At 39.6% G+C, this 26,998-nt stretch overlaps 1 protein-coding gene, 1 non-coding gene and 2 pseudogenes across 2 annotated transcripts; 2 read left to right on the plus strand and 2 right to left on the minus strand.

The window, feature by feature from the left end:
- Positions 1-4,630: 4,630 nt before the first annotated feature.
- LOC148932675 (uncharacterized) lies at positions 4,631-5,513 on the plus strand (annotated as a pseudogene).
- Positions 5,514-14,675: 9,162 nt separating this feature from the next.
- LOC148932676 (uncharacterized) lies at positions 14,676-20,263 on the minus strand (annotated as a pseudogene).
- On the plus strand, positions 19,641-19,747 carry LOC148932677 (small nucleolar RNA R71). The gene has a single exon (XR_016136092.1). It is a non-coding gene; the product is annotated as a small nucleolar RNA R71 (small nucleolar RNA).
- Positions 20,264-23,731: 3,468 nt separating the features above from the next.
- Positions 23,732-26,349, minus strand: LOC125212475 (uncharacterized). The gene is made up of 4 exons (XM_089063556.1): positions 26,134-26,349; positions 25,034-26,071; positions 24,769-24,955; positions 23,732-24,405 (listed from the first exon to the last, which is right to left on the minus strand). Exons 1-4 carry the CDS (start codon positions 26,242-26,244, stop codon positions 23,837-23,839), a joined length of 1,905 nt encoding a protein of 634 aa, XP_088919682.1. The 5' UTR covers positions 26,245-26,349; the 3' UTR covers positions 23,732-23,836.
- Between the last annotated feature and the right edge of the window lie 649 nt (positions 26,350-26,998).

The raw sequence follows: 26,998 nt of genomic DNA on the forward strand, positions 1-26,998 counted from the left end.
AAGAGTGCAAAGTTGTGCCCGTTGTACAGGTTCAGAAGGATCAAATGGTAAAGCCCAAGGTCGAGAATATTTCCTTACCACAGTGTCTATTTGGCCCATGTGGTGGATCAATTCACTGCAAAGGAAGACAAAGAGAGCCCAAGAAGGCAAAGGAAAAGGAAGCAAGAATATCGATCACACCGAAAGTAGAGCTCAAATCAAATGATAACATGGTGAAGAAGACTTGGTGGAAGAAGAGGTTGTTGGCAAGAATGTACCTGGTTGAACACGAAGAAGAAGCCAACAATCCCATTGATATGGGAGTGAAATGATGAAAGCTGTATGAAGACGTCGAGCCAACGACGATAACCAAAGGCACTATAGGGGAGGTAACCCCTAGTAGGTAACTTTCAGATTATTTTTGCTTTAGTTTGCCTATCATATAAGTCTCCCTTCTCCACCAACTTTTCAAACTTATTCTTTGCATAGCCTTGAATAAGTTTGGGGGGTGATATGGTGGATAGTGAGCCTTATGAGGTATTTTACTACTTTATTTTTGTTTCAAATTGATTAGTTATCTTTTGTTGCTTTTATTTATGTTTTAGGGTAGATTTGTTTTGCTTTAGACCTCTGTGAGTTGTTTTGGTTTTGGTTGTTGTGGAATTGAATTTTGATTTTCTTGGGATAAAGACTAGTTGTTAATGATAAAAACTTAATCCATCTTTTAAGCTATCATGGTTTTTGACTTAAGAGTTTGAGTAATAGGTGCATAAGTAACGAATTGCTTGTTTGCCTTGATTCATGCTATTACCCGAGTGAGATTTGAGCCAAAACTTCTTTTTTTGTGTGATTTTATCATATGCTTGTTGTTGTTTCTAGAACTTGCTCCTAATCATATGAAATCAACATAGTGAATGTGAATTTAGGAGATGACGTTAGGCATTCTTTGTTCTCCCCTTCACAAGTGTATATATTTTTGTCTTAATCCCTAGTTAGCCCTCCTAGCCTAAAAAGTGTCACGTCTGTCAAATAATTGTTAAGTCACCGTCAAGAGTGATAAGCCTACAAACTTGGAAGCACATATGGGGCGTTGTAAAAAATAATAATAATGGAGGTATAAGCTAGACGAAGTCTAGAGGAACAAGAAAAAAAAAACAATAAATTTGTGGAGGTATAAGCTAGACAAAGTCTAGAAGAGTTATTGGTTGGGTTTCTAAATAAGTGGGGACCGGATGGGAGGAAGAAGTTCGACAAAGTCTTACTTATCTGAGATTTGTTATGGAAAATGGTCTTTTGTTGGGATTTGTATTATGCGAGTACTTGGGCTTCTCTTACTTTTCAGCCACTTTAGCCAAAATGTTCCCTACCGTCCAAAAAGCCACATTACAACCTTAATAAAGTTCTTTCTGATTTTAGATTCACATTCACATTCTAGTAGAGGAGATGTTTGATTTGGAACAAGCCTATGGTAAACACTACTTGTATTTTGATTTGAGAGTATTATTTCTATACATACACTTTTGAGAGTGAGATACACACACACATATCTTGAGAGAAGCACGAATCCAAGGTGATATACAAGTTAGTAGTAAAAGTGCACTCAACGGCTTGACTTAATATAATTTGTATTTTGATATGCTCTTTTATTCCATACTCTTTGAAACAGTGATGATGTCTAAACCCCTTTAAATCCAAGTCTTCTTTTAGTTCTTTTTCTTCATTACTCGAGGACTAGCAATTATTTAAGTTTGGGGGAGTTGACATAATTGGATTTTACATGGTTTTAGAGGGTGGTTATGTATGAATTTGATCATATTTTGTCTATTATTGGACATGTTTATATCTACTTCTCTATTATGTTGGTATGTTGACCATTTTGTTAAGAATGTATAGAAAAAGGTACAAAATATGTGGATGTGCAGCAGCCTTGCTTTGAGACAATATTTACTTGAGATTTTGAAGTCCAATCAGCCCATAATACATATCATTCTCTTCGTCTTTGAAAGAGCTTCGCGTGGGTATCTTGCACGCCTCAATCGGAGTTCAGTAGAAGAAGTTAAGGCCGTTACAAGAGCACTGCGCTATCCAGAAGCTTACACGCGGCCGGGTGAATTATTACACTGTAAATTCACCCGGCCGGGTACTGTAATTCTGCGCGAAAATGGCCAGAAAGGGGTCGAAAATGACCACCCGGCCGGGTACGCTATTTTGGAGTATTCTTTTGCCAAAAACGCGATTTTTTATGGGAGATTAAAGGGAAAACGCCTAGGGTTAAAGAGGATTCTACACTTACCGCCTCCAACACTCACACACACCCCCAAGAACACCTTTGAGAGAGGGAATTGAAGATTAAAGACTTCCAATCATCGGAAGATTGAAGTTGCCAATCCATAGATTCATTCTCACAGGAGTATCTTAATCTTTTCTCCATGTATTTCATAGAATCTTTTGTTTTGAACATGGTTTTTATGAAGAACATGAGTTGCTAAACCCTATTTTGTAGAATTCTTGGTGATGATGCATTGATTTCATAGTTTTTATCCAATTAATTTTGTTCTTACCTTGCTCTTTTAGTTATTTGATTATTCTTGGGCTTATTCCTTTCAATTGCTTGATCGCCACTTGATTGTGTAGGATTAATTAGATTAATCGGGAGATGAAATAATTAATCTAGAAATAAGAATAATTCACACCTTAATGCAATAAAACTCGGGAGAGTTGAGGTTTTGAGTGAGGTCTTTGACCTAATCGAGCTTTTGGGAGTTAGGGGTTTTAGGATTAGAAGGGGACTTCAATCTTAGCACCTAATCTACAGGTTTCTCACCTCGGGAGGGGGTTTAATCTATAATTGTGGTCGACTTAGTAACTCTAGAGACATCAAAAGGTAAGGAAATTTGATTGGATAAGAACTTGGAATTGTGCATCGGATCCTTGAGTTCTACAATTTTCTCCATATTATCTTTTGACTACGTGTTTACTTGCTTTTATTTATTTATTTGTTCATTATATGCTTTTCGTAGTGTTAGAACAAAACCAAACATTTCCCGATTCTCTAGATAGTAGTCAATATTTGTTCGTGGTACTTAAGTTGATACAAATTAGTCTCTGTGGGATACGATACTCTTGCTTGCTAATTGCTACACCAGCCCCGTACACTTGGGTATCACTTGTGTTAAAATAAGTTGAGTCATGTTTTTGGCGCCGTTGCCGGGGACTATTTTGTGTCGTTAGAGCTTAATATCGTGATAATAATTAAGGTTACTAGTCTAGATTTTATTTGCTTTATTTTCATTTTCATTTTTATTTTATTTTTTTGAGTTCTCTAATCTTGGTGTTTCTTTTCTCGGGTTGTATGCACACTCGTTCTAATGGTCCACCTTTAGAACCCATCGATCCCGAGATCGAAGCATCCAACAGGAGGAGGAACGCCCAGAGGAGGTTGAACCAGAGGATCCGCGTATCTTCACCGGGTCATAGGCGTCCACCATCCCCCGTTCAGAGAACTCCAGTACCTATTCCTTCTCCACCTCCAACACCTATACAGTACGAGCATAATTCTCCAATCCTAATGGAGAACAATGAGAACAACAATGAGGATCCAGTTATTCGTCAACTCCGAGATCAAATGGCCAACATGCAGAGGCAGTTGAATGAGCGGAACGCGAGACCACCAGTTCAGCCCGTGCAGAATCTGTATGCATATAGACGAGTTGCTAATCCACCAATCAATAATGCCGGGATTGCGGCCAACAGCTTTGAGTTAAAGTCGGGATTGATAAACAGGGCAGAAGCACATGCATTTGGTGGAACAGTTTCGGAAGATGCCAACAAGCATTTGACCAAGTTCATACAAATCAGCAACACGGTGAAGGCTAATGGGGTCTCCGATGATCAGATTCGCCTCAGACTGTTCCCTTTTTCATTGAAGGATGATTCTAGGGATTGGTACGATAGCATGGATCCCAACTCAGTCGAAACTTGGGATGCAATGGTTGAGCTCTTCTTGGATAAATACTACCCACCGAGCGAGGCACTCAAGCGTCAAGCTGAAGTCATCTCTTATGCAATGCATCCTCAGGAGAATATTCACGAGGCATGGAAGAGATTCAAATACCTGATGAAGAGATGCCCCAACCACGGGTTAAGCCCAGGGCAACAGGTTGTAACTTTCTACAGGGGAGCCACTCCGGAGGCAATACGCGAGTTGAATATGAGCGCACGGGGGTCACTCCTTAAGTTGGGAGAAGACGATGCATTAGAGGTGATTGAGAGGGTGGCCTCCAACGATGATGGGTGGAAGAATGAGAGAAGCAAAGCCTACAGGGTGGCGTCCGCATCGGATGTTGACAAGATGGACATGATGTCCAAGCAGCTGGATTTCCTGACTACTAAGTTTGGCTATATGGAATCAGAGCCAACCGGGCTTGAAAGTGAAGCGGTGAATTACGTGCATCAATGCGGCAACAATCAGAATTTCAACAACAACAACGGCCACAATCAAGGGGGTGGTAACTTTAACAACTTTGGGAATAGAGCACATCCCAACTTGTCTTATGGGAATCCTAACAATGCCCTATAGCCACCTCCGGGGTTTCAAGTGTCGAATGGACAAGTCATTGAGCCGAAGAATAATGTGCTTGGAGATGTCTTGATGACGTTTATGAAGCAGACAGGGGAAATTATGGCCAATTCTGATAAGAGACTGAAGCAGGTAGAGACAGATGTGCAGAGCTTGAGTATTCACATGAAGAGCATCGATACTCAGATGAGCCAGATTTCACAGGCTGTGGGTATTCAACATCAACCGGGCCAGTTTCCCTCACATACCATTGTCAATCCCAAAGACTGCAAGGATTGCAAAGCCATCTGTGCGACCATTCAACCCGATGAAGTGGAAAAATAGGTGGATGAAGAGACTGCAGAGGATAATGTTGTTGAGAAAGAGAAGAAACAACCTGAACCACCTCGATTGGAGCCATATACTCCTAAGATACCGTTCCCTAGCCGAATCAAGAAGAAGGTTGTGGATGAGAAATTTGAGAAATTGTTGGACATCTTTAGGAAGGTGAATGTGAATATCCCACTAGTAGAGGCTCTTCAACAAATGCCTATGTATGCAAGGTTCCTAAAAGACGTGATCTCCAAGAAGAAAAAGTGGGTAAACTACGAAACAGTGAGCATGTCGGAGAATTGTAGTGCCATAATCCAGAAGAAATTGTCGGCAAAGCTTAAGGACCGTGGAAGTTTCAACATATCATGTGCCATTGGTGACGACAAACACACGAAGGCACTTTGTGATTTTGGGGCGAGCATCAACTTGATGCCCCTATCCTTCTTTAGGAAGATGAAAATCGGCACTCTCAAGCCAACTAGAATCACGCTCCAAATGGCTGATAGATCCGTCACCTATCCTGAAGGGATCATAGAAGATGTGTTAGTGCGGGTAAATGACTTTATATTTCCCGTTGATTTTTTCATGCTTGACATGGAAGAAGATAGGAATGTGCCGCTTATCCTTGGTCGGCCATTCTTAGCGACGGGGAAAGCATTGATTGATGTTTCAAGGGGAGAGCTTACCCTCCGCATGGGCACCAAATACCATATCTTGTCCATCTACAATGCCATGGGGAGTCCTAAGGTGGAAGTGCAAAGTTGTGACAAAAATGTATCATAATATGAGACAACATTATTGGTGGCCGAAGATGAAGAAAGAGGTGGCAGAGTTTATTTCAAAGTGCCTAACGTGTCAACAGGTTAAGGCAGAACATCAAGCACCAGTAGGTTTATTGAAACCTTTAACGATTCCGGTCTGGAAATGGGAACGCATTACGATGGATTTTGTTATAGGGTTACCAAGAACACAAAAGGGAAATGATGCTATTTGGATTATTGTAGATAGGCTGACTAAATCAGCACACTTTTTACCTATACGATGGGGTTGTTCGTTAGATCAGTTAGCTGAAATGTATGTGAAGAAAGTGGTACGTTTGCGTGGTATTCCAGTTTCTATTGTGTCTGATAGAGATCCACGATTTACTTCTCGATTTTGGAAAATGTTTCAGACAGCTATGGGAACTCGCTTACATTTTAGTACTGCTTTTCATCCTTAGACAGATGGTCAATCAGAGAGAACTATACAGACGTTGGAAGAAATGCTTCGTGCGTGTGTTATTGAATTTCTGGGCTCATGGGATAAGTATATTCCGCTGATGGATTTTGCTTATAATAATCAATTTCAAAGCAGTATAGGAATAGCAACATATGAAGCATTATATGGCAGGAAATGTAGAAGTCTAGTATATTGGGACAGGGAAGGCTTGGAGATCCTAGAGGGACCAGAGATTGTTCAAGAGACTCTTTCCAAGATTGACGTCATTAAAAGTAGGTTGAAGGCAACACAAGACAGACAGAAGAGTTATTATGATAAGCATCGGAAAGAGATGGAATATAAAGTGGGGGGGATAAAGTGTTTCTGCGAGTTTCACCATGGAAAGGAGTCATGCGCTTCGGGCAAAAAGGTAAGTTGCGTTATATTGGGCCGTATGATATTGTCGAAAGAGTTGGACCATTGGCATACAAGTTAGCACTACCACCAGAGTTAGAGCAGATTCATAATGTTTTCCACGTTAGTATGCTTCGACTTTATCGATCTGATCCCTCACATGTTCTGAAAGATCCTGATATGAGAATTTGAGTTATATAGAAGAACTTGTTAATATAGTGGACCGTCAGATCAAACAACTGCAAAGAAAAGCTATTCCAATGGTTAAAGTTATTTGGAAAAATCACGGGGTCGAAGAATCGACTTGGGAAACTGAAGAAAAGATGAGAAAGGACTATCCACATCTATTTATTGGTTAGCAGTTTCTTTGGGTATATTAACTTAGAAAGAAGTGAATTTTGCGGACAAAATTCTTAAAGGGATGAAGAATTGTGATATCCCTAACCCAAAACATGCATCATTTTACATAATTGCATGTTTTTATTATTATTATTATAGGACAAGTTTATTTTATATCAAGTTTAGTAGTATAAATGATATAAATATGTTATATAAAATATAGTATATATATATATATATATATGTATTACATACTAGTTTTGGCAAAATGAATTTGGTTTTTTTATATTGTCAAAGAGTTGAACAATGGTTTTTCGTGTTGTCAAAGATTTGAACAATGAAAATAGATGGCGAGTGCCTGATCAAATTAATCAAGTCATATAGGAACAAAGTTCAAATCTATCGGTCTGTTAGGATGCCTCAGCTGCATACATCACTGCACTTCCACTTGACTGCACTTCCACTTGACTACAAAGTATGCACGTAATTATCTAATTTCATTAGATAGTGTATGAAAATAAGCATAATGCATAGAAATATAAAATTAGTGAAACACCTTGACAAATATGATTGGAAATAAAAGATAATTTCCTAATAGTGACACGTAGTTAGAAACATGTCTCACGTTAGCTTCCCTTGGTGATTAGTGTACTTGCTTTTTTTTTAAAGAAAGTTTGGAATATTAAATCTTTTATTATTAAGTCGGTTACAAGAGGTATTATTTGAAATAGTAGAGTTCTTGAAAAAAAAGAAGAAGGGAGAAACGAGAAAAAAAAGGAGGGATAAACTTCTTCTCAAGGTTAACAATCTAATATTTTGAAGGTGATACTTATTCAATTTTTGTTTAGCCACATATGTACTTATTAAAAATTAGTAGTTTGAAGGTTACTTAGATCCCTAAATATATATATACACTCTATTAGCTTGATCTTTGAATAATAATATTAAATGATATTTCTTTGCCTAAGGTTCATAAAATACTCGTCGTGAATGGATCTAATTAGTAAACTAAAATATGTAATGATTTTTTTTAACACGTGTGGTAAGCTAAATGGCTAATCTTATCCATAATTAAATAGTAATATAAGACATGTTAATAGAATCTGTACGTTTATGCAACATGTATGTGTACATATATATTGATATAATAAGTTAATATTCTTTTTTCATATATATGTATATATGTACGACTATATTTATATATATATATATATATAGGGATGTACTAAGATGACAACGCTCTTTATTGTAACACCATACCACCATTTTAGGTTATTGGATCTGAAAATCGTGTGCTTGTCATGCTGCCACGTGTAAAAACACGGAGGGGTAAAATAGGAAATTTCTAATTTTACGTTACCAGATTGCAGTGCTGTCCATTGAATATTGCAGTCTTACCACAACAATATTGCAGTTTACCACGACTGCAATATCTAATACAGTAGACTGCAAACCCGTGTTTTTTCACGAAACTTAATCCTAGGCGTCCATAGATGAGATCTAACGGACTATATTGGTGGTATGATTTTATTTTAACTATGGCGGCACCATAGTGCACCCCTATATATATATATATATATATATATATATATATATATATATATTTATAAGATCAGATTATGTTTAACTATAGTTATAGTTGTATATTTGTACATGATAAATATTTACATTTTTTTTCAATAATACAGTAGATATTATATATATGCAAATAGTTTTATTAAATTAAATATGTACGTATTATATAGGATCAAGGGCTATAGATCAAGAAACAGGAACCAATACCCTACCAGATTATCTATCTTAATCAGGTGTGTATAAATCACACTTTTAATTTCATATGTTTTATGTGCTTCTTTGCTTGGTATTTACATAATGTGAATAATTGGATTATATGATGTGACTCCGATATGATTATGTGTTATTTGATATCAATGGTAGAATATGAGATTGATATTTAATTGATGTAATTAATATGCTCCCACATGGTTTTAGAATTATCTGAATCATTGGATTAAAGAGGATTTGTGACAGTCATGCACTGGGTCTGATATCAATGGCAATGGACCTATGGGTCATATATATACAATGGCAATGGACCTTCGGGTCATATATATGTATACAATGGCAATGGGACCTCCGGGTCATATTATACAATGGCAATGGACCTACGGGTCATATATATACAATGGCAATGGGACCTTCGGGTCATATTATACAATGGCAATGGACCTACGGGTCATATATATACAATGGCAATGGGACCTTCGGGTCATATACAATGGAATCTCGGGCAGATACCAGGCTTGATTTGTCACAGAATAATAAGCTGAACAAAGTGACATGTGCATATGCATATGAATTTGTTTTTATTATTTATGGGTTATTGCTATATATATCGGTTGAAGAATATGTGCGATATTTTGGGATATGGAATTAAAGGTAAGATTCATATACACTGAGTTGTGGCTCATATAAACCACTATTATTTTTCAGAATTAAGATATCAGTAAAGCTTTTTGGTTGACGTGGGTCGTAGGAACTGCACGTATCATCAGGTTCGGCGGCTGACGCGTTTTGGCAACCTTCTCCTCCTCATCATTTTTGCATGTAGATAAACGTGTAGTATATAGAGTGGTGAAAGGGTCCCACTACGGTTTAGAATGTTTTGAAATATGTACTTGATAAATGTAGGTATTCATAATTTTATAATGTGTGTTTTATTTACTTGATGTGTGGATTATTTAAATTAAACTTTGAATTTATTTTATAGTAGGTTTATAAGTCATAAGTGTGGAGGTGTGACAAGAAACGTCTCCATATTACTATGGAACGGAGGGAGTATAACTAATTTTACCACCAACGTTTCATAAATGGTTTTTAGGAGACACAAATAGAAACGTCCTAAAAGCAAAAAGATTAAAATGATATGCTATCAACTTAGGGATACTTTCTTTTGCATCTTAAATTATATGGTTATTTTAAAAAGTTTCCAAACGCTGGTAATTGTGTCTCAGTTTTTATGTCCCTAAAAGATAGTAAGTTATTTGTAATGCGAGTGAAAAGTTGAATTTCGTAAATTGTGTAGGACATACTAATACTCCCTCCGTCTTCAAAAGAATATTAACTATTTCCTTTTTCATCCGTCCCCAAAGAGTATGAACTTTCCAATTTTGAAAATTTCAAATAACATACTACCCCTACACATTATTTTATTTACAACTTAGAGCTCCGCTCTTGCTATTGGGTCGTTGCGATTACGGGTTGTCATCACCATTAACACTTATACCATTATAATAATGTGGACCTCATTCTCTACTAACATTATTTCCACTACCCTTTCTTTCTCTGTCTCTCTCTTACTTTTCCTCTTGGTTACTAAAATAATCCATACTGAACCTAAAGTTCATGCTTTTTGGGGACAAAGGGCGTATAATTCATGCGCCCAATATTTACTTTTGCAGTAAATGGATAAAATTAAGAAAATAGAGATAATAAAAGGGGAGCGAATTTTACTAATGAAAATCAACATGTTTTCTACAAATTGAATACATTGTAAAACAAACTGAACTTGACCACATTTTTACTTTGAAGCCTTGTATTAATAATTGTAACTTTTTTAATTTGTTAGATATTCCTAATGTCATCCAAAATAGAGACTTTGGGCGACTGTCATTAGCTTTATTGAAAATTGATAAAGTATAAGAGATAAAGAAAAAATAATTGAAGTAGTATTAACGAAATCCACGTCATTACTAGCGCATGAGAAAAATTTACGTGGTGCATGGTAATAGCGCGGTCTAAACAGTATCAAATTTCAGATGTGTCGCAACCGCCATACTAAAGATAGTAAACCATGGTTGAATCATGATTGGGAAGTGTTAAAAGCAAGGAAGAAATAAGGGATGGGGAAACAACGACAAAAATCAATTCAAAAGGACTTTATGATTATATTAACTCAAAACCATAAAAGAAATATTCGAACAATAGGGGGAATTAATCAATGCAGCGGAATCAATGTCTCATATTGTTGGGTTACAAACCCATCCCACATCGGATGAGTGAGGGAAGTTGGAAGGTGTATATAATTCCTGTCCAACCCCAATTAGTTTGAGGCCTTTTGGGAGTGACCCAAAAACAAATCCGTGCGGGCTTGAACCAAAGCGGACAATATCAAACTAATGTTGCAGTCGACGGTTCTAACAAATGGTATTAGAGCCAGGTTGCTTTGGGTTGGGCCTGGATGAGCCCCGTAAGGGTCAGGCCCTGAAAGACTCAGGTTAGAGTCGGGCCCTGAATGACCTAGGGGCCAGGGCTGGAACGACCCATGTTCGTGTCGACTGCGTTCCCGATGTAGTCTCGGTTTGAGGGGAGGTTTGTTGGGTTACAAACCCATCCCACATCGGATGAGTGAGGGAAGTTGGAAGGTGTATATAATTCCTGTCCAACCCCAATTAGTTTGAGGCCTTTTGGGAGCGACCCAAAAACATATCCGTGCGGGCTTGACCCAATGCGGACAATATCAAACTAATGTTGCAGTCGACGGTCCTAACAAGTGGTATCAGAGCCAGGTTGCTTTGGGTTGGGCCTGGATGAGCCCCGTAAAGTGATGTGTAATTTTAGGTCTATCAAAACAAAATAATTTTGCACTCAAGTTCAATTAATTAACCCAAATATTACCACTTTACTGCAAGATTACAGCTTCGTGTGTAGAAATTTAAGGTGTCGATCCGCAGGGAAGGTAAGTTTGTCTAACTTCACTAAAAATACAAAACATTTTAAATGTAGGTTCTTGATTGGAGAAAGATTTTTAAACAAAAGAGACAAAGTTTAAATTTCAAATTACACAAGAGAGACGAAAGTTACTCCAAACAATCGTAGACAACAAGAGGATTTATCTTATATATTCGATTCTATATCATAACATTCGGGGCAATTAAGAGCAAACTAAAGTGTAGGCACTAAACATGCTAAACACAAATGATCAAAAGAATGGCTAAACACTGATTCTTAAAACCAAGTTCCACAATTCTAGAAATCTTACGAAAGCGCGAGATTCAAAGAACGATTTCAAAAATGCTCAACATCCAATATCAATTTGTCATCTAAACGAATCCAATTGATAATCCAAAACTACTTTGATCCATCTTATTTCAAGCTAAAGAGGCATTAAAATAAGATTGCAAAACTATCACTAAAGATGCACCTAAAGAGATAGATTAATTCAAAGAACAAGTAGTAAAAGCGAGTATGAAATAGAAACGAACATAGGATAAATCACAAAATTACATTGTCTAACACATGTTTGGAGCAACACAATATTCTTAGCCTAACATGATCAAACTAAGAACAAAGATAATGGAGATGAAAATCCTTGAAACCATGGAGCTTGAAGATGATGATTTTGACTTTGGAGAATTCTTCCTTTTGCAACTTCACCAACCAAAACACGTATCAATCCACTCTAAATTCTCACCCCTTTTCTCACTCCGATTCGTCTTTCTCCTTTCTCTCTCTTCGTCTACTTTTTTTATTCCCAGCCAACCGCCCAAGAAACTGCAGAGATGCAGTTAGAATTGCTCTACCCGGCCGGGTATATTTCGAAACTACAAATTCACCCGGCCGGGTGACATAAAATCACCCCTCTCTGGACTCTTCACGCCTTCCGAATCTTACCCGGCCGGGTATATTTCAAAGCTGAAAATTCACCCGGGCGGGTGACATAAAATCAGCCCTCTCTGGACTCTTCACGCCTTGAAGAAGCTGCCCGGGCGGGTGTATTTGTTGGTATGAAACTCACCCGGGCGGGTGGAGCTTTGCTGCGCGAAGCACTTCCGCGGGTCGCCGGGTTTGTCGGGGCACCCAATCGGCGGAGAGCCGGCTCAGTTTGTGGTTGAGTCGTGAGGTTCGTTTCTGGAGAGGTGACTCAGCAGCTGCTGTTTGTTGTGTTAAAACACAGTGCACACCAATTGTTCGATGAAATGCCTCAACGAAAATTCTTCACTTGTCTTTTGCACAGCACACCAAATGTTCGATGGAATGTTTGAGTGAGCTCTAATAAGCTTTTTACAACCTAAAAATCGATGAAAACAATAATTTGATGAGTCATAATTACATAAAAATGTAAAGCACTAAGGGGAATAATATAGAAAATATGCTTCGCATCAAATACCCCCAAACTTGAGCTTTTGCTTGTCCTCGAGCAAGATTAATTTCAAGCACAATAACTCAACAAAGTTTAACACATAAAATTTATTTCAAAAGTTTTCATCACAAAGAATCAAGTAAAGACATGAATGACAAATACTAAACCCCCAACATTTTCCAATCAAGATTTCCCACTATCAAGAACACTCACCCATCCACTTCGAACTTCAAGTCAAGGTGCACTTCAAAGTAAGTTCAAGCATAAGATCTTACAACTCAAACCGTCATCGTTGACTCGTCAAGCATTACTTATCACATAGACTCGCGGATTTCAAATCAAACTTCTTCAACTCTACTAAGCTATTTACAAAACATCCACAATGTATCAACAATAAGGTCCAAGGTCTTAATTATAGGTTGTAATGGGGCTAAGGATGAGGTAGGATAAATATGGATAGTGAGCTCAAAAAACTACACATTTGAGTGCCAAATTCTTCCCTCCTACAACTTCCTTCCAAAGAATCAACTAACAAGACTTTACAACCAAATATTCACTCCCCCAAACTTGAGATCATTCAAGACAAAATTACATCTTAAAAAAAAATAGAAGCTCTATCTTTATTTCATCAAACTCTTTTTTTTTCTTTTTTTTTTTCGAAAGACCTCGACTTTTGCAATTTTTGGAGGCCGTCTTTTTCATTTCTACTAAGAACTTCATTCTCAATTATACATTACATCGAGTCTCAAAATCTCTACACTTTTATAGAACACCACCCAACACTCACAACTCAATCAACAAAGCACAAGACTTGTATTTAGCACTCAAAAAGTAGCAAGGATCAATGACGAGGCTAAAATGAGGCTTATTTTAGTAGCTAAGTGATTGGCTAAGTGTTTGCACAAAACAATAGAGATTACGCTCAAAGTGGCTTCTAGGGGATCATATGTTGGACTAGGCATGTGATCATTTGGCCATGGAGTTCATCCTAATGCCTTATCTTCCCCTATCATTGACACACATGAATGCAAGCACGTAACTCAATAAAGCAAATCGATCCAAGATAATTTCCAAAAGACATGTGACTTTCATACTCTCCTCAACTCAAGAAATCAGTTGTAATCACAAAATGCTCTTTCAAATAAATCAATGCACAAATTCCATCCATCCTGAGCTTCAAAGATCAAGTAAAATCAAGCAAGATTTCCCAACCAGAAAGCCGAAGATAAAGCATGCACCCGTCAATTACATTGATTCAAAAACACATTTAGCAAATAATACACCCCACAAACATGCTTCATGCATAGAAACTCATTCAAACTCATTCAACCCCCCCCCCCAAACTTGAATACTTCATTGTCCTCAATGCAAGCAAAAAGAACATAAAAAGTAAAGGGAAAAGAAGACTCCCCCAAACTTGGCATGATATCCATAGTGCATTCGGGTGGGAGGGTGGGTGTATATTGCTTTGCAAGTGTGCTTCCTAACAAGCTCCAATATGAGTCCTATCTCCATGTTGCTCCTACACACAAGAAACAAAAGATAAAACACACAAAAAGAAACACTCAATTCAAAATAAATGTTAGAGGAAAGAATTGAGCAAACAAAACCTCCAACATATGATAATAAAAATAAAAGAAAAATAAAACTTGAGTTGCCTCCCAATTAGCGCCTTTGTTTATAGTCGTTGGCTCGACTTTCTTCATCCTTGATCTACACTTTCGGTTCCACTAGTGCAGCCACTTCTCTTGCTTCCATACCACTTTCACCTCCAACATATGCCTTCAAGCGTTGGCCATTCACCTTCCAAAGATTGTCATTTTTCTGATCTCGAATATCAACAGCACCATAGGGATACACCTTGTGCACCACATAAGGACCCCACCATCTTGACTTGAGCTTGCCCGGAAAGAGTTTCAGCCGAGAGTTGTACAATAGGACCAACTGTCCTTCATGGAAATGACGAGGCTTAACGGCTGCATCATGTATCTTTTTAGCACGCTCCTTGTAGAGATCAACACTCTCATATGCACAAAGCCTAAACTCATCCATTTCATTCATGTCAAACATTCTCTTCTCTGCTGCAGCATCATAGTCCAAATTAAGCTTTTGCAAAGCCCAATAAGCTTTATGCTCAAGTTCCACCGGCAAATGACAAGCTTTTCCAAACACCAACTTGTATGGAGAAGTTCCAATCGGGGTCTTATATGCCGTTCGATATGCCCACAAAGCATCATCTAGCTTTTGAGCCCAATCCTTCCGAGACGGCTTTACAACTTTCTCAAGCACCCGCTTTATCTCTCGATTGGAGACTTCAACTTGGCCACTAGTTTAAGGATGATAAGGGGTAGCAACCTTGTGTTGGACACCATATTTTCCTAGGAGGTTTTCGAATAGCTTGTTGCAAAAATGACTTCCTCCATCACTGATTATAGCTCGTGGTGTCCCAAAGCGGTTAAAGATATGATTTTTTATGAACTTCAACACAACTTTGGCATCATTGGTTACCGAGGCCACTGCCTCTACCCACTTAGAGACATAATCGACAGCTACAAGAATGTATTGTTGCCCATTAGACTTGGGAAACGGTCCCATGAAGTCTATTCCCCAAACATCAAAGAGTTCTACCTCGTGAATATTATTCATTGGCATTTCATTTCTCCACGAGATATTGCCAGTTCTTTGGCAACTGTCACATCTCTCTACATAGGATTTTGCATCCTTGAAGATAGATGGCCAAAAGAATCCGGACTGAAGCACTTTAAATGCAGTTCGACGTGCTCCGAAATGGCCGCCATACTCAGAATCATGGCAAGCAGACAAAATCTGAAGGTGCTCATGCTCTCCAACACACCTTCGAATGACTCCATCACTGCAAATACGGAAGAGAAATGGATCTTCCCAAACATACATACGGGTGTCACTAAAAAATTTCTTCTTTTGGTTAGAAGACAACCCTTCGGGTATAATGCCCGTAACAATGTAGTTTGCCAAGTTAGCAAACCACGGCACATATGTTTCCCGAGCCTCCACTTGAAACACTTGTTCATCGGGAAATTTTTCATTGATCCTTTTCTTTTTCTCATCTTCCGTCTCTTCCACGCCTTCTAATCTAGAAAGATGATCAGCTACCAAATTCTCGGTCCCCTTTTTATCTTTGATTTCCACATCAAATTCTTGTAATAATAGGACCCATCTCACCAAACGAGGTTTTGCATCTTTCTTGTTCATCAAATATTTGATAGCTGAATGGTCCGTGAACACTACCACCTTCGTGCCAAGTAAATATGCACGAAACTTCTCAAAAGCATACACAACTGCTAACATTTCCTTCTCCGTCGTGGTGTAGTTCAATTGGGCATCATTGAGTACCTTGCTAGCATAGTAGATGGCATGTAGGACTTTCTCTCTTCTTTGGCCTAAAACGGCTCCCACAGCGTAGTCCGAAGCATCACACATCAACTCAAATGGTTTCGACCAATCAGGTGTGATAATAATAGGAGCTTCGACTAGCTTCTTCTTGAGCAAATCAAATGCCTCAAGGCATTTATCATCGAAGACGAACTTGGCATCCTTCTCAAGTAGATTGCAAAGAGGTTTTGCAATTTTTGAAAAATCTTTTATGAATCTTCGGTAGAATCCCGCATGACCAAGAAAACTACGGATGCCCTTCACATTTGTTGGAGGAGGTAACTTAGAGATTACTTCAATCTTAGCCTTATCCATCTCCAATCCCAACTCCGACACCTTGTGTCCCAAAACAATACCTTCCTTCACCATAAATTGACATTTCTCCCAATTAAGCACTAGATTCGACTCTTCACATCTTTGTAGCACACGACCCAAGTTGTGTAAACAACAGTCAAAAGATGAGCCAAACACGGAGAAATCATCCATGAAGATCTCCATAATATCCTCATTCATGTCGGAGAATATTGCCATCATACAACGTTGAAATGTAGCCGGAGCATTGCACAAACCAAACGGCATCCGGCGGAAGGCATAAGTTCCAATAGGGCAAGTGAATGTCGTCTTTTCTTGATCTTCCGGGGCAATTGCAATCTGATTATACCCCGAATATCCATCCAAGAAACAGTAATGAGAATAACCCGCAATCCTATCAAGCAACTGATCCAAAAATGGCAACGGAAAATGATCTTTTCTTGTCGCCTTATTCAATCTTCTGTAGTCCATACAAACTCTCCATGAGTTCACCAATCGAGTTGCTAAGACTTCATTCTTTTCATTGACTGTCACGGTTATTCCTCCTTTCTTGGGTACACATTGCACCGGGCTAACCCACTCGCTATCGGATATAGGATAGATCATCCCAAATTTCAACAATTTCTTCACTTCTTTTTCCACCACTTCTTGCATAAGTGGGTTCAACCTTCTTTGTCTCTCTCTTACCGGCTTAGCTCCATCTTCCATCAAGATTTTATGCATACATATTGTCGGGCTAATTCCTTTGATATCGGCTATAGACCATCCTAGAGCTTGCTTGTGCAACTTAAGTAGCTCTATTAACTTGGATTCTTCTTCATTATTCAACTCAGCCGATACCACAACCGGTAAAGTTTCATCATCACCAAGGAAGGCATATTTCAAATTTTTCGGGAGGGGCTTCAATTCTAACTTTGGTGGTACTTCAACTGAAGGTCTCACATCTGCCACAAAAGTATCCACCACGCATTCATTTTCCAGATTTGGTTGATCAACTTGATAATCTTCTGTTTCATCAAAATTTACTTTGATTGTCGAACCAAAATCTCTCTCCAAACTCCCTTTCTCATATACACTTCCTTCAATTCTTGATGAGCAACACATCTTGTCAAATATGCATTTATCGAGGACATCAACTCTAAAACACGCATTGGCATCACTAGGGTGCTTCATTGTCTTCTCCACATTAATGGTCACTTGCTCACCATTAATTCTGAATGTGACAGAGTTGTCTTTAGCTCCAAGCAACACATCTCCCGTGGCAAGAAATGGTCTACCAAATAGAATTGGTACCTCTTTGTCATCGGGCATATCCAAGACTATAAAGTCAACAGGGATGATGAATTTGTCAACTTTGACCAAGACATCCTCTACTATTCCACTAGGCTTTACTATCGAGTGATCAGCCAATTGTAGAGCAATGTCTATAGGCTCCATCCTATCCTCTAGTCCAATGGCACGTGCAGTTTTCAATGCCATAAGTGAGATCCCCGATCCTTGATCCAATAAGCATTTTGTGAAGATTGTATTGCCAATCTCACAAGGAATCACACAACTTCCGGGGTCCCTCTTCTTCATTGGCATCATTCCTGAAATCAATTGTGAGCAATTCATGCTCAAAGCCACTATCCCCTCATCTTGTAGTTTCTCCTTGTTTGCCATCATATCCTTGAAAAACTTAGAGAACTTGGGAAAATTAGTGAAGAGGTCCACTAATGACACATCCACATTCACTTTTCGGATTACATTCATCATCCACTCAAAACTTTTCTCTTTTGGGACTCTTTTCTTCCTCTTGGGTGGATATGAGGAATATGATCTGGAAAGTTAAACTTGCTCTTAGGATCTTGTGCCGGACTTGTCATCATCTTTCTCTTTGATTCCATCTCTACTATCTTCTTTCCTTTCTCTTCTGCTGAAATCTTTCCACTAGAATCAGATTCTACACCATGTTCCTTGCTGCCGGATGCAGCCTGTTCTTGACCATGTTGGGCCCCATGCACCAACTCGGGACTTCCCTTACATGCCTCGTCCGCCCCTGCGTGCGAGGAATGCAAGCCTAACATCTCATCCGCCCCTGCGTGTGAGATGCCGGAAGTACCTTGGCCGTCCATTAATGGTCTCGAACCCAACTCACGACCACTTCTCTATGTAACTACCTTGCAATGTTCATTGCCTTTGGGATTGGGCACAGTATCACTCGGAATAGTTGCAGGAATTCTTGTATGAGATGATGTAGCAAGCTGCCCAATTTGAGTCTCAAGAGTCCTCATAGTAGCCTCGAGTTGTCCAAACTTCTCCACAGTTTTATCTCTGAAATTCTCATTCTCCTTTTGACTTTTAGTCATAAAAGAGAAAATCTGTCCCAATTGATCTTCTTGTGATGACTTCTTCTCAAAACCCGGAGGTTGGGTATTACTTCTCCATTGATTTCCTGCAGTGTTGCTAGAACCAACTTGATTCCAGTTTCCTTGTTGAGGTCTCCAAATCTGTTGATTGCTATATTGATTACCTTGGTTGAAACCTTGACGGTTGTTACCAATGTAATTCACGTCCTCCACCAGTGGTCCTTGAAGACTTGGACATTGATCAGTATGATGTCCACCTTGGCACAAACCACACTTCAACACAGCCACTGCTTGAGGTTGAGGAGTCAATTGAAAAGATTTGACAGCATTTGTCATTGAAGACATTTGAGTGCTTATATCCGCCAATTGGGCCTCTATTGCTGTCACTCTCTCTGCATCCTTGGTAGCACCAAATGTATCTCCTGCCTTATCAGCCGCTCTTCTTGGATTATGCCAATTCCTCTGATTGTTTGCTAATCTCTGAAATAAGGCTCTCACTTCATCATGAGTCAAATCATCTAAGTTTCCACTTGAACCTGCGGTAACTAATCCCGTGCCTTCATTATTGAGTCCTTTGTAGAACTTCAAAAGATCATGCCCCGGAGCTAGACCATGGCTTGGGCATTTCCTTAGCAAATCTGTAAACCTCTTCCAAGCTTCGGCAAATGACTCATCATACTTTTGCCGGAATGAAGTGATCTCCTCTCTCAACTTCTCGATCTTCATTGGAGAGTTATATTCCAAAAGGAATTTCGATTTCAACTCCTCAAATGTTGCTATGTTGTAGCCCGGTAATGAGTCGTACCATTCTCTTGCTTTCTCTCTCAATGAGAAAGGAATTAATGCTCTCTTAATCCGATGATGCTCTACATTTGGAGGTCTATGAGAGTTCGTCAATTCATAAAAGGCATTCAAATGACTCATCGGATCTTCTTCATCTCGTCCATGGAAAAGATTTCCACCGTTCACCAAACTAATGTAGTGAGGTGGGATGTTAACATTATCATGTGCATAGGCAAACTCTCCCGGGTGATTAATTCCCGATCTGAGGATGTCACCAAACCTTCCCATGGGTGGTGGAACATTATTGTCGTCTTCAGCCATAGACTCAACTTCTGAATCACTACTACCCTCAACGTCTTGATGTGTACCAATCACAGTGGAATTCTGTCCTCTTCTATGATATATCAATAACCAAAATTGCGGTGTACCCTTAGATCTGGTTTGCATCCACTGATTTTCGTTTTTCTGTTTTGATTTTATAGAATACCTACACAACAGAAAATAAACCAAACACAACACAAATATACTACTCCTACCGAAAGCGAGACATCTCGACAACTTCGGGGTTAGTCTTATAAAATGTGTGTGCTTTGTATACACTAAACTAAAAATTAGAAAGATATCACTTAATATAAACACTCCTTCGTCTTCAAGTCCAGACGTGGTAGATGGCTATCACTCCCAAGAACACGAAGTAAGTACCTACAAAATAAAAAGAAAGATCAAATAAAATAAAACACAAATTAACAAACTAGAAGTTAAACAACCTATTGCCTTCCCTGGCAACGGCGCCAAAACTTGATGTGTAATTTTAGGTCTATCAAGACAAAATAATTTTGCACTCAAGTTCAATTAATTAACCCAAATATTACCACTTTACTGCAAGATTACAGCTTCGTGTGTAGAAATTTAAGGTGTCGATCCGCAGGGAAGGTAAGTTTGTCTAACTTCACTAAAAATACAAAACATTTTAAATGTAGGTTCTTGATTGGAGAAAGATTTTTAAACAAAAGAGACAAAGTTTAAATTTCAAATTACACAAGAGAGACGAAAGTTACTCCAAACAATCGTAGACAACAAGAGGATTTATCTTATATATTCGATTATATATCATAACATTCGGGGCAATTAAGAGCAAACTAAAGTGTAGGCACTAAACATGCTAAACACAAATGATCAAAAGAATGGCTAAACACTGATTCTTAAAACCAAGTTCCACAATTCTAGAAATCTTACGAAAGCGCGAGATTCAAAGAACGATTTCAAAAATGCTCAACATCCAATATCAATTTGTCATCTAAACGAATCCAATTGATAATCCAAAACTACTTTGATCCATCTTATTTCAAGCTAAAGAGGCATTAAAATAAGATTGCAAAACTATCACTAAAGATGCACCTAAAGAGATAGATTAATTCAAAGAACAAGTAGTAAAAGCGAGTATGAAATAGAAACGAACATAGGATAAATCACAAAATTACATTGTCTAACACATGTTTGGAGCAACACAATATTCTTAGCCTAACATGATCAAACTAAGAACAAAGATAATGGAGATGAAAATCCTTGAAACCATGGAGCTTGAAGATGATGATTTTGACTTTGGAGAATTCTTCCTTTTGCAACTTCACCAACCAAAACACGTATCAATCCACTCTAAATTCTCACCCCTTTTCTCACTCCGATTCGTCTTTCTCCTTTCTCTCTCTTCGTCTACTTTTTTTATTCCCAGCCAACCGCCCAAGAAACTGCAGAGATGCAGTTAGAATTGCTCTACCCGGCCGGGTATATTTCGAAACTACAAATTCACCCGGCCGGGTGACATAAAATCACCCCTCTCTGGACTCTTCACGCCTTCCGAATCTTACCCGGCCGGGTATATTTCAAAGCTGAAAATTCACCCGGGCGGGTGACATAAAATCAGCCCTCTCTGGACTCTTCACGCCTTGAAGAAGCTGCCCGGGCGGGTGTATTTGTTGGTATGAAACTCACCCGGGCGGATGGAGCTTTGCTGCGCGAAGCACTTCCGCGGGTCGCCGGGTTTGTCGGGGCACCCAATCGGCGGAGAGCCGGCTCAGTTTGTGGTTGAGTCGTGAGGTTCGTTTCTGGAGAGGTGACTCAGCAGCTGCTGTTTGTTGTGTTAAAACACAGTGCACACCAATTGTTCGATGAAATGCCTCAACGAAAATTCTTCACTTGTCTTTTGCACAGCACACCAAATGTTCGATGGAATGTTTGAGTGAGCTCTAATAAGCTTTTTACAACCTAAAAATCGATGAAAACAATAATTTGATGAGTCATAATTACATAAAAATGTAAAGCACTAAGGGGAATAATATAGAAAATATGCTTCGCATCAAATAAGGTCGGGCCCTGAAAGACTCAGGATAGAGTCGGGCCCTGGATGACATAGGGGCCAGGGCTGGAACGACCCATGTTCGTGTCGACTGCGTTCCCGATGTAGTCTCGGTTTGAGGGGAGGTTTGTTGGGTTACAAACCCATCCCACATCGGATGAGTGAGGGAAGTTGGATGGTGTATATAATTCCTGTCCAACCTCAATTAGTTTGAGGCCTTTTGGGAGTGATCCAAAAACAAATCCGTGCGGACTTGACCCAAAGCGGACAATATCAAACTAATGTTGCAGTCGACGTTTTTCTTTTTGGGTCACTCCCAAAAGGCCTCAAACTAATTGGGGTTGGACAGGAATTTTATACACCTTCCAACTTCCCTCACTCATCCGATGTGGGATGGGTTTGTAACCCAACAAACCTTCCCTCAAACCGAGACCACCACGGGAACACACAGTCGATACATCGAGACATTACGGGCCCGACTCAAACTAGAGTCATCCATGCCCCACTCGATCCTGGGTCATCCAGGCCCGACCCTTTGGTCACACAGGGCCCGACCCAAAGCCACCTGGGCTCTGATACCACTTGTTAGGATCGTCGACTGCAACATTAGTTTGATATTGTCCGCTTTGGGTCAAGCCCGCACAGATTTATTTTTGGGTCACTCCCAAAAGGCCTCGAACTAATTAGGGATGGATAGCACTTATATACTAATCCAACTTCCCTCACTCATCCGATGTGGGATGGGTTTGTACCCAAACATATGACATAGTATCGTCGGAGTACACATATCGCCAATGGAAGACTTATAAAATGAACGAAACATGACAATGAAATATAGTCTATCGAGAGTCAAAGAGTAAAGCTCATGTATGGAGACAAGATGCACTCGGAAATCATCAAAGCTCATCTCAACATCCGTTGTGCCATCATTCTTAAACTGCGCGTAAGGAAAACATATGCAGGGTTGAGTATTTGATATACTTAGTGGACATATTGCCAAAACATTTTATCAACAGATATGTCACTCATACCACAACGAACTCGAATTTTACTTTATAAATAATAATCGAGAATCACTAACATTTCATGGACTGCAGTCAACTCTCTTCATTCTCATCAATCTTCCGTCACAACCTCTTTCCATAGTGCGACAAAAGTGTGGCCACATTTTTCGCCTACGAAACCGGCCAACTAGCAAGGACGGCTCCCGACCCCATCCCCTCATTCACAAGCCTGGTAGGGATTGCGGCCCATACTGAGGCTTGAATTCGTTTCACATAACCATACAATGTTCTATTGTTTTAAATTAATCTGCAATAATTTACTAATTAAAGGCAACACCACACAAAATCATACTCAGTCCTGAAGACTGAAGTTCACAGCCAACGCCTTACATGCAACACAAAGAAAAAGGAAAAAAGCTCTTTCAATCTTGCCAACACCACACATGCAATGCAACACAAAGAAAAGCCCTCTCAATCTCCCTTTATCTCTTTTTCTCTTTTACCTTTTGTTTTTCTTGTAATTTTCATAGTTATAGTGTGCATGTTGCAAAAGTGTGTTAGGATCGTTGTCTTATAATTAGACTGAAGCAAACATTCAACAGTGAAATGTAAAGGGCATAATACACTACTAGAACTGGTTATAAAATTAAAATAAATGCCTTAATAAGGAGTTGAGAAAACCAACTTCCTTCTAGGCAAGGACGGTAACGTTGCCTTGCTACTCAACTCTAATGCCGCTAGGTCTTGAATGGCCTCACCGATGAGATCCTTGAATATCAGTCGTTCGATGTCCAAGATGGCCTCGGACATCTCCAACGGGCAATCCTCCCAACCAAAGATCCCGTCTCCAGCTAAGTCTTTCTTGAGTACGCCACAAATGGTGCCAAACAGATCCTGAGCTGTGTCACTCTCCCTCTCCCTCACTCTTTGGAATTCCGACCACACCTTGTCCAAAGACGCAGATGAGGGCACCTTCCACGGCGGCAACCGCCTATTCCTATCGAGGATCTCGTGCACAGTATCGAAGATGAGCTTCCTCTGCAGCCTCGACACTTTGCCTGTGTCCTTTCCTTTGAGATACTGTTGGTTCTCTAGCAACAGGAAGCAGTCCGACTCTTGTGGTAGATAACGGGATGCCCTTACAACATCTGAGACGTACATGAAATCATAGTCTTGTGATGCGACGATCTCAGAGGTCCATTCCTCTTCATCCAGTCCAACACACTCATCTGTTTGCATCATTCAAACAACAAATTCATCTTGTAATGTTTTTATTTAGAGCAAAGGTGTGCATTAGTTACATTTTCCATATCGAAAAATATGGTTCCTAAAACAGTAGACTACACCATTAAATTTGAGATTTTTTTATGACAAGATGCAAGATTGTTACTAACCAGAGCATCACTATCTTATCTGGACAAACTTAAAGTTCACGAGTTTAGTCCAATAACAACTAGTGTGAGTCGTTTTCAATTGATTATGAATCAAACACAAGCATCACGGTCCACCCCACGTGACTTCAAATGTTCATTCACATCCTCTATCCCCTAATCAAGAAACAAAGCATATAGTATGCATTAAGAAAGTTGTACCTTTGAAATTAAATTTAATATTACGCCTTGTCGTGATGGGTGAAGGGGTCGATAGCTCGTCCTTGTACAGGGACGAATCAAGAACCGACACGGGGCTAGACTGCATTTCGGTCGCAGTCATCTCCGCTATGCTTTGCAGCAGCTTATCACACCTCTCTAATAAGCTGCGCCCCTCGCTTTTACACCTCTGCATTAACCAACCAACCTCATTAAATTTTTATTAAGCTCTAATTAACTTTAATTAAGCCTAGTTATCTATAATTACCTCACTGCCACCGGAAATTGACCATGATCCATCCTCTGCCTTCCCCTCTCTCCGATCGCCGTTCCTTGGCGATATTGCACTGGCAGGTGCTTCCCGTCCGTTTCTTCTCGGGTTGAGCTTCGGATTTGGAGACACCTGCCGGTTTTCATGTGAATGCGTTTCGACGCTCAACGGTTTAGGCTTTGGCACTGAGTTGGACCGCCTTCCGATTGCATTACCTCCGGTCTGAGCAGGATTCCGGTCACGTCGAGGTGAATTTTCTCCAATCCTCATGCCACCTCCGCGGGCGTGATTTCGACCGAGCGGCGGGGAATAATCGTATGACAATTTCCGACTGAATGGCGTAGAATTTGGCGATCGCGACGGTTTCGTTACGACGATCGGGGAATCGTCGTAGACGAAGTTGCGGTGGCGGATTTGGTGGTGCTCCGAGCGTTTTCTGGAATGTAAAAGTCCTTTGAGTTGCAGAGCTTCGAGTATTTGCTTCAATGTTTCCAAATCCGTGGAGGATTCCTCAATTCCTCGCAATTTCAATCTGTTGTCGGTCTCGGCGTGGATAGAAACCGCCTGTTTAGTCTCGGGGAAGAAGTCGCCGGAATCGAAGAAGCTTTTGCGGTGACGAGGAGCGCCTCTGTTGTTGAACGGTTTCGGCGTATCGACTTTACTAGCGTTCTTCAGCAAAAAGTTAATCGGATCTGAAAATCGCGGTGAGTTGTCGTCGGCGGTGGAGGGGAAATTGGTTAATCGAGAGTGGAAGAGATCTCTGGAGACTCTGGATTCAGAGGCGGATCTCCGGAGCTCGGGTTCGAAGCAGGATGAATCGAGGCCCATGAGCCTGGCGATGACGCTGGGAGAGTGGAGAGTGCCCTTGGCATCTGTGGTGGTTCTGCTGTCGAGCGACAGGCGTGAGGCTTCTTTGCCGAATTTCCACGAACACTTGGTGCCTTCCAGCATCGGCGATGGTTTCGCGAGTTCCATGGAGATCGCCGGCGAGGAGGGGGTAGACTTCTCTGACTCGGATGTTGTTGTATCGAATACCTGAAAAACAGCGGTGAGATGGAGATGAAATGGTTGTGAATGAATGCGGAAGGAAATGGTACCGGCGAGGGAGGGAGGGGTTTGGCGGAGATAATCTGGTGGCGATCAAAGATTTGAAGGAAGCCGGTGATGCAACCAATTTGTTTCCCTTGGAAGCTCTGCTCCTTCACCATGCCTGCAACACAATTTTCACCTAGGCTAGCTTCATCTCTCTCTCTCTCTAGCTATTATGTGGAAACTGAGCTCCCGCTGGTTGCTGTTTTGATTCTGTTGAAGGGGATAATAAAGGAGCCAGATTAGTGAAGTGGAATAACGATTTTTAATAAACCCAATTTACTTATTTTAATTCCAAAATTGTTTATGAATAAAAATCTCCAATGGTATATTTTAATTTTAATTTTTCCCCTATAAATATAATCATTCCACCCTCCTAACTCTTCATAATATTCAATCTTTTCTATATTAATTATCTATAAAGTCTTCGACTCTTTTTCTTTAACACTGTGTCTCCAAATTCCTTACTTGTTTCAACTCGATAATTATCTTAGATAATTAGAGTCGATGTATCAGGATTTGATCAAACACTAACCATCTTAATGTGCTACTACTTGCTAACTAAATCAACACAATATATTAAAAATGTCAACACAAATTTGTGTTGACATTTATGACATTTTATAAATGTCAAGATAAATATGTATTGACATACTCATGTTATTGTGTTAACATTTTTAATACAATGTATTGATTAGTGAACAAGTAGCATATTACGCAAAATTTGTTTTAACATACGCATGTTATTGTATTCACATTTTCAACCCTGGTATACCATCCTCAACTTTGATTCTACATATCCATCAATTCCTCCAACTCTTATTAATCAAATTATATTTCAAATTCTAAAGAACTGGGTGAATCTGAACAGCA

Source organism: Salvia hispanica, chromosome 2, assembly GCF_029641045.1.
Source record: "Salvia hispanica isolate PSC_SH4W2 chromosome 2, Shi_PSC_v1, whole genome shotgun sequence".
In the NCBI taxonomy this organism is placed as follows: Eukaryota; Viridiplantae; Streptophyta; class Magnoliopsida; order Lamiales; family Lamiaceae; genus Salvia; species Salvia hispanica.